This window comes from Sander lucioperca, chromosome 6 (assembly GCF_008315115.2).
Source record: "Sander lucioperca isolate FBNREF2018 chromosome 6, SLUC_FBN_1.2, whole genome shotgun sequence".
Lineage (NCBI taxonomy): Eukaryota > Metazoa > Chordata > Actinopteri > Perciformes > Percidae > Sander > Sander lucioperca.
Window position 1 is genome coordinate 24753403 of NC_050178.1, and position 11383 is coordinate 24764785.

The following is an 11383-nucleotide window of genomic DNA, read 5'->3' on the forward strand; positions in this document are numbered from 1 at the left end:
GAGAAAACTGGAGGATACTGAACACATCCAACTCTGACACACACACACACACACACACACACACAGAGAGAGAGAGCAAGAGAGAGAGAGAGAAACACACACACAGAGAGACAGACACACACACACACACACACACACACACACACACACACACACACACACACACACACACACACACATTCTCTAACACTCCGGTGTGATTTCTAGACGTTGGGTGTAGAGATGGCTATACTGCTGAGGTTGCAAAAATGTAACACACACGCTTTATAGTGAAATATTGGGGGACACTAGAGGGAAAACCAGAACCGGTTTCAGTACCCAACCAGTTTGGGAAGTCAGATTTTTTGCCCCTAACAAGAGACAGAGTTTTAACATGTGACTGCAGCTTGGTCAGTTTCAGATCTTCTCTGTTAGCTCCTGCATCGCCCTCATCTTCATTCTCAAGTCATTTAACCAAGGAATGGAACACATCTTTACTCTATGTATTCATATATTCAAGGGGTTTCAGTAGGTGTTCTGGTATTTTGATCTTTTGTTATCTTATCTTTTTATCTTATTTATGTTCATTATTACTTCTAGTATATTTTTGTATGTGTGTATGTCCCTGTAACACAGTCATTTCCCAGTTTGAGATTAACAAAGTCCATATATCCATCCATCCATTTATCCATCTATCCATCCATCCATCCATCTATCTGTCCATTTATCCATCTATCCGTCCATCCATTTATCCATCCATCCATCCATCCATCCGTCCATCCATTTGTCCATCCATCTATCCATCCATTTATCCATCTATCATCCATCCATTTCTCCATCTATCCATCAATTTATCCATCTATCCATCCATTTATCCATCCATTTGTCCATGCATCTATCCATCCATCCATTTATCCATCTATCATCCATCCATTTATCCATCTATCCATCTATCCATCCATCCATTTATCCATCTATCCATCCATCCATTTATCCATCCATCCATCCACCCATTTATCCATCTATCCATCCATCCATCTATCCATCCATCCATCAATTTATCCATCTATCTATCCATCCATCCATCCATTTATCCATCTATCCATCCATTTATCCATCTATCCATCCATCTATCCATCCATCCATCCATCCATCCCTCCATCCATCCATCTATCTATCAATCTATCCATTTATCCATCCATCCATGTCTGTGTATGTATGTACCATTCACCAAGGCCAATCCCACGTAAGGTAACGACTGTGGCAATAACCTCCTTTCTGATTTCTGATTCTCTGCCCCCGAGGTTTAACTCCGTCTCTGTCCGAGTCCCCCCCTCCCCTCAGATGAACCCCCATACTTACACTCATGTGTGAGCTCTGAATATCCAGCGTGGAGCACATCTCCGTGAAGTGCTCAAGGTTTTTCTCGTCCAGCAGGATGTAGACGGGGACTTTGCGCTTGTTGGACGCCTCCATGAGGTCACACAGCAGGTCCACGTCTGTGAACACGTCCATCACCAGAGCGATGACCTGGAGCAGCAGGGAGACACAATAGAGACATGTTAGAGACATGCAGAGACACTGAACTGGGCTTCCCCGCTGACTGAACATTTTGGGGGTTTGAGGCGGTTGGTTGGAGAGAACGTTTTGAGGATGTCAACGATGGACAGAACTGCCTGGCATTTCATAGACTTAACAATTAATCAAAAGTATAATTAAATCGATAATGAAAACTAGGTTACATTTCTGCCCTGTTAACATGTATACTTTTACATTTTACTTAATAATGTTTCAAACTAAATGTACAAGCACAGTGCACAATTTCTGGGACCACCACATTAAACCCTCTCAGTGCATTCTGCATTCCCCCCCCCCATGCATTGAGAAGAAATGAACGGCTCCTCCACATGTTGAGCGTTACGCAACACACACCAAGAATGGGTTTGAATGCAGATGACAGCACACACATACAGACGTGTACCGACAGATTCATGCTCACAGGCATGTGCACATATATGTGTGCAAATGAATAACACTAGAGACATGTTAGAGACACGTTAGAGAGACATTAGAGGAATGTTAGCGAGACATTAAAGACATGTTAGAGAGACGATGGGAGATGATGTGATTTTTGCCGAGGGGCCGTACCAAACCAGCATGTTCCCTTACGTTTGGAGAATATGATTGGTAGGCCGGGGCATCTCCGTAGCACCACAATGCTTCATTATATATTATAAAAGCATGTTGTGACACATTTGATCTTTTATCAATCACGATTGGGTCATAACCACGAGACTTACTGTCTCATAGTAGAGGAATTACCGTATAGTACAGGAGAATCTCGCAGGCAGTTTGGACTTCCATTAGCTGTTTAAGTTTAATTACTAATGTTAACTATCATTTTAGTGATCAATAATTAGCCTGTGTCTATGTTATCTCCTTACATATACCTACGCTCTCCGTCTCTGCTAGATTGGGAATGATTGAGATTTCTCTTGGCACAGCTACCAGAAGACTTCCAACTTTCAGACATTTCAGACGGCACATTTACGTCGTCTCTCTCAGTTGGAGGCTGCTCAGTAACACTCAGCCATCACCGGAAAAGTGCTTCTAATATCCTTCACTGGTCTCCGTCCAGAGACACGGGATCTGTTGGTAAAGCGCGCGCCCATATTAAGGAGGTTTATTCCTGCCCCAAAAAAACAATCTTAAAAAATAAACGCACAAAAAAAACATACTAGACTTAGTTTCAAGTGCACCCAGTGCCCAGGTCCCTGATGTGAAAGCCCCCTTACTCCATTATATTCCATTATATAAGTTCATGCCATAAATTGGTGCATAAAAAATGCAACAACAACGTGTTTCCTGAATATGTTGCCCCCACCCTGCCCCCCCAAAGGCCCATTCTGAGCCAGGTAAAACCCTGGTTTCTTTGTTGCAAACACAAATGAGGACAGTTTAACATAACTGTGAGTCTCCTTTACTGCACTGCTGTTGTGACTTGATTAAACAGTACGGAGGTCAAAGCTCCTATATTGTTCTAATCTAACAAATGAAGTGAACTTAAGATAAGTGGGATGAACAAACATCCAGCTCTGTAACAGATGTTTATCAGCTGTATCCACTGACTGGTGAGCTGCTTTTAGTTGTGTCACTCGATCTTAAAACCTGCTGACTCTGCACAAATGTGTGAAAGAAAGTTTGTTACTGCCGTGTCGAGAGACAACAGCTTCTTCAACTTGTTGTATTTCTACATTTTTTTGAATGTTGCGTGCAGGGATTGAACAGGTTATGATTTGGGTAAAACCGGTTTCATCGTGCATATTAAACTATATCTCTATTTATATATAGGGAAGAAGGAAGTGTCTGTGGAGACGTGACTCATGCAGCGTGTGATGGACTGCCTGCCAATAAACCAACGGCTCTTATTCAGCTGTCATGTGCTCAGTTTAGGGATCAGGAGACAGCTCGGAAACATTGGTTATAAACGCTTATAAACGCTAGGTCACACGTCATGAACTATAACGGCTGTATATTACAGAGCTGGTTAGGGGTGTGAGAAAAAATATTGATACACTTGAGTAACGCGATATTTCATTTCGCAATACTGTATCGATTTTCAAAGAGGCAATATCAATTTTTTTTATTGAAAAATTGATATTGCCTCTATATAATTAAAATTATTATTATCATTATTTTTTTTATTTTTTTTCAACGTTAAAAAATATTCATGTAAGACAGTGGTTGACATTTATGTTGTGTTTAAACCCCCTACTGCTAGATGGCTATGCTGAGACACACCACTAGCGGCCGGAAACAACAAGACCTACGGTGAGAGGCTAGCATCAAAGTGCCCCTAGCACTCAATAGATAGCACTCAGATACTTTTTTGATCCCCAAGGGGATATTCAAGGTCCCAGTAGCTTAAGACATCACACACAACATACACATACATAAAATTAGCTCCCTAAGACCCTGTGAACCACAATCCCAAACTGGCAGTTTGATTTTCTGTGTACTGAATTGTTTACCTAAAGTAAACTTCTTTGACTTTTATGAACATCATGTCTTTTTTTAAATATTAGTTTTTCTAAAATTATACTGTGTGAAAATCCCAATATATCGCCTTACGCACAGTATCGAAATATATTGCAATATATTGAATCGTGACACGTATGGCCAGATTCTTGTCAATACACAGCCCTAGAGCTGGTAACTATTGGATTCAGCCAGGGACGATAATCGCTGCATCCCTAGTCCAAAGTGGCTGCCATGCCAACCTATGGATCATAGGGTCAGAGGTCATCCGGCCGTTTTAAAAGGGAACGGTAACATATCGTGGGACAATCAATCAAACTACAGAGGGACACAAACTACCACAAAGAGACAACTACAAAGAGATATGAGAATGACAAAATGGCTACAAAAGAGATGAATACGGTCATATTAAGACACAAAACAAGGACAGAAAGGTAGCAAAACGACTAAAAAGAGACAGAATCTACCACAATAAAAACAAACGACTACAGAAAGACCCAAGGCGTCCACAAAGACTCAAAACGACTACAGAGAAACGCAACTTCCACAAAGAGACGACTACAGAGACACAAAATGACTACAAAAGAGACGCAAACTACCCCAATAATACACAAAACTACTACAGAAAGATTAGCAAAACAACAACAGAGAGAAACAAGATGCCCACAAATAAAACACCCACAAAGAGACAACCACAGAGACACAAAATGACTACAAAAGAGACGCAAACTACCACAATAAGACACAAAACTACAGGGTTCAACATTAAGCATGGCCCTACGGCCCGCGGCCACAAAATGTTACTCTGTGGCCACCAAATATCCCCAGTAGGTGGCCCCCTGTGGCCACCAAATATCCCCAGTAGGTGGCCCCCTGTGGCCACCAAATATCCCCAGTAGGTGGCCCCCGTGTGGCCAACATATGCTGGTCCAGTGTTTCCCACAGATTAGAAGGTAATTTAGTCAGTCGGTCGCCCCGTGCCAGACCGGGGGTGGGGGGGGGGATGTGAGATACTTATTTTCTTAACAATCAAGTATCAAAAACTGAGGAGGACATGCTGTTGGATGCTGTCCTCCTCTCCTACTTCAATGCCTAAAGAATCTAGCTCTTTCTCTCCCTGGCCCTGTCTTTCACTGGTTGAAGCCTGGAAATATTGTAAACAAATTAATAACATAACTAATTCCACTGGTGGGACTGTTGAGCTCTGTTTCAGACTGATACCTCCGGTTCAGGCTGGTCCTCATCCTCAACACGGGCCTTTTTCAGTCGCCGAAAATACTTTTCAATTCTCATCTGGATTGAAGCAGCAAACATTCAGTGTAAGAGTAAAAAAATTACATAACGTTATTTATAATACGTTTATTTGGTTCACAGCTGCTACATATAGTGTTTTAACCTCGACAACCCAACTGCATTTTACCGCAAACCTGTGACTAGTTAACTTTCTAAAGCAGGCGCAATCGCTTGGTTGCTAAGAGTCGGGTCGGGACTCCAACATTAACACACCGACAACATTGAATTCAGAATATGAAATATTTTTATAGCACTTTTTAATGTGCGATTGTGTAAAGGTGTTCACGAGATACCAACCTTGCGTGAACTTGTGAATTTCGCCAGCCGTCTTCTCCTGTTTCTCCTGTCATGGAGACAGACGCTGTGTGCACACGGGAGGGGCTCTATGTGTGTGTGTGTGTGTGTGTGTGTGTGTGTGTGTGTGAGAGCGAGACGCATGTGACAGAGAGACGGCGGAGAGCAGGGAAAGGAAATGCAGCTGAACGAATAAGCTGCGTGTTTTAAATGGCGTTAAAAAAAGAAAGAAAAGAATAACCAAACGTAATATGTGGCGGCAGGTGTTGATAGTGCGGCGCACCGCCACATATTAGTCTAAGTGTGGGAAACACTGTGGTCTCTCTTGCAGATTAGACCAGAGAAGGAAGCGTCACTTTTAGCTCAAAACAGAAAGACTGAAGTCAGACACTGTGAGAGAAAAAATATGTTTACAAAGAACTTGAATAAATTATATATTTTCATTCTGTTGATGTCTTCTCATTTATAGAAGAGTTAAAGGAAGGCTGTGTTAAATTGTCTTTTCGGGTTTTGTTTTTCTATGAGTTTACATTTGGGCCACCAAAAATGTACTTTGGCCACCAAATTTAGAGGCTTGGTGGGGCCAGTGCCTCAAAATATTTGCACCTATCCCTGAACTACAAAGAGACACAAGAGGCAGTCTGGTTGTTCTGTGTCTATACAATCTATAAATGGGGGGAGTGGGGTCAGTGTAACGCTTATCAGTTCAATTTTCTAAGCACAAACGGACATTTGGAAAAACAGAAAAATGGGTTAGAATATCCAATTTTTCATTTTTTTCCGCCTTGACAAATTAAAAAATTGGATCTTTAAACTGTTTTTCCAATTTTCTGTTTTTTATTCAGAGGATCAGAAATTGAAAAAATTACAAAATTGCATCTGGGCTCCAATTATTCAATACTGCGATGGTATTCTCCCCCTCGTTCCACCTAGCTACGCCCCGCCCCCCCACTCAAAACCATCAGTTGCACCTCTGACCCCAAAGTCTATCAGTTTTTAGTTTTTTCTGGTCCATATGCAGTTAATGACCTGCATATTCCACAAAGTAGCGGAAGAGAATACCATTGCAGTATTGAATAATTGGAGCTCAGACGCAATTTTGTAATTTTCTCAATGTCTGATCCTCTAAATAAAAAACTGAAAATTGGAAAAACAGGTTAAAGATCCAATTTTTGAATTTGTCAAGGTGGGAAAAAAAATGAAAAATTGGATTTTTGAACCCATTTTTCTGTTTTTCCAAATGTCCGTTTGTGCTTAGAAAATTGAACTGATAAGCGTTACACTGACCGAGTGCAGGCCTGTTACATGTGTGTGCCCAGGTGACCGGATCATAGAGCCGGTGATTAGAGAGCGAAACCTGTCCGATCCCTGAACCGAGGTCAGTGGCTAAAAGAGAGGCAGAGCGAGCCGTCGGCCTCGGGCTCAGAGATAAGAGCTGATCAAACATGACAGCTGGCTGGGAGGACGGCCGCCCTGAGGCTGCTGCTGCATTTGTTTGTAAGCAAACCAGGTGGAAACGTCTGCGGGGAGAGAGGCGCGCATTCAGCTGGAACGGAGAAAAACAACCCGACTGACAGTACCAGACCTAACGCTTCCTTTATTCAGGGTGTTTGTCAGGAAACATGCTAACACTTTTATTTCAAACGGTTTAACTGCTGGACACACACAGAGACGCACACACTCTCTCACACACACACACACACACACACACACACACTCAGAGAGACACACATACACACACAAACACACACACACAGACAAACACATACAAACACTCAGAGACACACACACACACACACACACACACACACGCACACAGAGACGAACACATACACATACACACAGAGACACAGACACACACACACACACACGGGGGCAGAATAAAAGTCAAGCCAAGAGTTCTGTGGTAAACCTGTTTTTGTTTTTGTAGGGCTGCAACTAACAATTTGTTTTCTGGATGAATGGATCAGTTGTTTGGTCTCTAAAACGTCTCTAAGAGGACGTCCTCAAATGTCTAGTTTTGTCCACAACTCAAAAGATATTCAGTTTCCTGTCACAGAGGAGAGAAGAAACTACAACATATTCACATTTAACACGCAGAAAACAGAGAAGTTTGACTGTTTTTTCATAAAAAAATGACTCAAACCGATTAATCGATTAACAAAATACTTGCCGATAAAATGTAATAGTTGACAACTAATCGCTTCATCTTTGCAGCTTTACAATTAAGGGCATTGACAATTCTTCTGGGACCTTATGAGGTCAAAGGCTGAATATATATATATGTTACTTTTTTCGACATTTTGTCCTTTGCGGTTTTCACAGTTTTTGTTGCTTTTCTCGACATTTGTCGCCATTTTAGATGTTTGTCGCATTTTGGACGTTTTAGTCATTTTTTTTGGGTCACTACAATAAATTAGACCACACCACTGGTTTCACCGTTTTTTGCAACATTTCTGTCTCTTTTTTCAACACTACATCCAGTGGCAATTTTAGACCCTTTTATCTCAGCTTCCCCCCCCCTAAAAATTATAATAATAAAAAACTTTGTTTTCTTCAAGTTAGAGTTTGTGAACTTGTCTGTTAGTGACAGAGGAAAAACAATTGCAGGTTCAAAGAAACAGGTTTAATATCCTGTGTCGCTGTCACCGATGCTATGCACCTGGAACCCAGTCAAGGAAAGTTTAATTTTTGATTTATTTATTGTTTACACCTCATTATCATTTCATCTGATTCTGGTGGTCCATAAAGGGACTTTATTCAATATTTTGCATGTATCCTCTGTTACAATAATAATATATATTCATTGTTATCCAGTGAAATTACTGACTTAGCAGGGGGGGTTAACACCTGCAAAGCACTGTATCCGTGTCACATTCTCATTAGGGGGCTGAGCCCCCCTAAAGGTCTGATCCTAGAATCGCCCCTGGCTACATCTATTTCAACGGCATCTCTCTGACAGTTGGTTCTTACCTTTTTGGCTTTGTTGATCAAGGACCTGATAAGGTCTTTGACGTTGTGAGACTTGTCCCTCTGGAAGTAGATCTGCGTCTCCGACGGGCCGTATCTCGACTTGGCCTCCGGCCAGCCGAGCTCCAGCATCGGCGGCTCCTCGTCGGACATCATCGGGAAGTAAGTCCCGGAGGTGAGCTCGGAAACGGCGTCCGCGTCCCCGAAGTCCCGGTCGTTGGAACCGGAGCCGTTGCTCTCGGATTCGAACGTTTTGGCCGCGTACTGGGTGACGTAGCGGATCTCCAGCGGGGACAGAAAGTTGAGTTCCCGCTCCTCCGTCAGGACTCGGCGGTACTCCTTCTCCCCGTGCTCCAGGAGCGCGTCGGTCGCCAGCCGAGCAGCCTCGTTGTGGCTCAGCTCCAGCGTGGAGACCTGCCGCCACGGGTTCTTCACCTCCTCGAGCCGGGAGGCGAGCTTCCCCAGCGGCTTCCTGCCGGACGGCGCCGGCCGTAGCCCCTCCGAGTTACTCATGGTTCAGGGGATTTATTAGGTTTTTTATTTTAAAAAAAAAAAAAAAAAAAAAAACCCTAACAGTCCTCTCATGCGTTATGAAAGATACGAAACAACCGAGGATATGTTTCTACTGTAGCCTAATGGTTTTGTAAAATCATTATTGCAAAGAATAAGGAGACATTTAGCCCTGTGTTATGCAAACAGTGGTGGTTTAACATTAGAGTTCAATATTCCAACTCTACGTAAACACACACGGCTGCACCGTTGTGACACTTTAAACCCGTAAATACATGTTTTAAAGCTCTAAAAGTCACATTAACTCACCACCGAGGCTCACACGCATCTCTTAAGTCCTTTTCAGAGTGATATTTGAATTTGTTTCTTGTCGTCCGGGGTTATAATCTCGATAATAATCCAAATGCTTGGCAGTAGTTTCCCCTCCGAGGCGGTGAAATGGTCCTAGCTTCTCTAATTCCCCGTGAGGTCGGACAGGATGTGCAGACAGAGGCTCTTTCCTCACAGTGTGTATGTGTCGGTGTGTGTGTAAGGTGTGTGTTCTCTGCTCACCTGTTGCTAGCCTACCTGTCCTGTCATTGGTCTCCAACGACGGACTCCTCCTTCCCTCCCCCTCCTCCTCCTTTAATCTCTCTCCGTTGTCAAGCCAACCAGTTCACAACAGATATGGTAGCCTACTTCTGATTAGAAATTTCAAAATAAAGTCCCATTAATTTCTACAGTTGATAGTCTGAATCAGTGGTTCCAAAGCTTTTTTCAATAATGTTCCCCCTTTGAAATTTAAAAAAAAAAATGTTGTATGAAAAAAAAATTATAAAGAGGAACAATAGTCAGTGATATATTTACTAAGCAATAGCCTTGTACCTGGAAAACATTTAAATGATCATGAAAAAAGGCAACAAAAACTTTTAAAAATATAAAAAGGAAAGTAAGGCAAGAATAGGTCGAAAATAGTAATACAAACTACGGGAAAAAAACACAGTAGAAAGAAAGAAGGCAACTCTAGGGTGACAAAAATGACAAAAAATTCAAATAAGCGACAAACTTTGAAAAAATTGACTAAAACTTTGAAAAAAGAAAGGCAAGAATAGGTCAAAACAAACGACAAAACCTTCAAATTAAGGTGACAAACTTCAAATATAACGACAAAACTAACTGACCACAGCCTTGTAACTGAAAAACATTTTGCAAAAAATGTCCTGTACCCCCTGCAGTCCTCCAAAGTACCCCTAGGGGTACACGTACCCCCATTTAAGAAACACTAGGTCTGGATAAACGGAAGTACATTTCCAGGATAAATCTGCTCTCTGTGTTACCGTTCTCAAACTCCCTTCGCTTCGGGAAACAACAACAAACTTTGAGCTAGCACGCTACACGCTGAAAATGTCAAGTTTTAAAGAAAATTTGAATCGTGCAACAAGGCAGGCCTGCTTGGTTCTTTCAGGGGAATGATTGTAAAGATGTATCAGGATTATGCTTACAGCATTTCCTCTCTAACTAGGACATTTTGGGACTGATTGGTGGGATTGCTGTGGACGAAGTACACACGGAGGGGAGCGTGCCTATGGTCCCACTTTTCTAAGATTTTTTTCAAAATTAGGCCCTAATTTGTATCAGATTTTATCCCCCTTTCTTCCAATTCGGTAGCCAATTACACCCAACCTATTATCCATTAACCTATTATCCCTAATCCTAACTCTAACCCTAATTTTAAGAAAAATCTTAGAAATGTGGGAACATAGGGCTGTGGGAACAAATGCAAACAACCCAGAGCATTTTTTTTCTTCTCCTATCCCAGAATGCATCTGTGGTGAAGCCAGAACCTACTACACAGCGCTTAGACATTCTTTGCTTTTATTTTGAAGGAAGCATTGCTTAACTTCCTCACAGTCTCTGGCTTTGGCAGGGCTGCCTTTTCTCCCTCTGAAAACACCAAATCATCACTTTACAGTAATTCTCACTCGGATTTGTATTTAGTTAGATTTATTGAAGATAATTTGTGGATATAAATGTGGAAAGGCAAATCTCTCTGTCTCTCTCTCTCTGACTGCAGAAAGGTTTCCCAGCAGCCATCTCTCTGTGACTTATCTTTAACCATTAAAAGCTCACAAACACATTCTCAGTCGCAAAATTTGAGGACAAACACCGCCTCTGATAGAGCAATGTTTGTGTCTTTCACTCTCACTCTTGTTGTCTCTGATCTAATCATGTGCGGAATGGGAAACCCTCCCTCTCCTCCCCCGAGACTCCCTCTGTCTCTGGAGGTAGCATGTTACATGTAGGCTACAACCCCAATTCA

The 11383-nt window shown here is 42.1% G+C and overlaps 1 protein-coding gene across 1 annotated transcript in view; it reads right to left on the bottom strand.

Annotated features, from left to right (window-relative positions):
- fam83c (family with sequence similarity 83 member C) overlaps positions 1–9667 on the bottom strand; it is a 24096-nt gene extending 14429 nt beyond the window's left edge. The window contains exons 1-2 of the mRNA XM_031308603.2: positions 8578–9667; positions 1342–1509 (exon numbers count right to left, since the gene is read on the bottom strand). Coding sequence (XP_031164463.1) covers positions 1342–1509; positions 8578–9087 — 678 coding nt within the window. The 5' untranslated portion in view covers positions 9088–9667. The remainder of the gene's footprint in view (positions 1–1341; positions 1510–8577) is intronic.
- Between the last annotated feature and the right edge of the window lie 1716 nt (positions 9668–11383).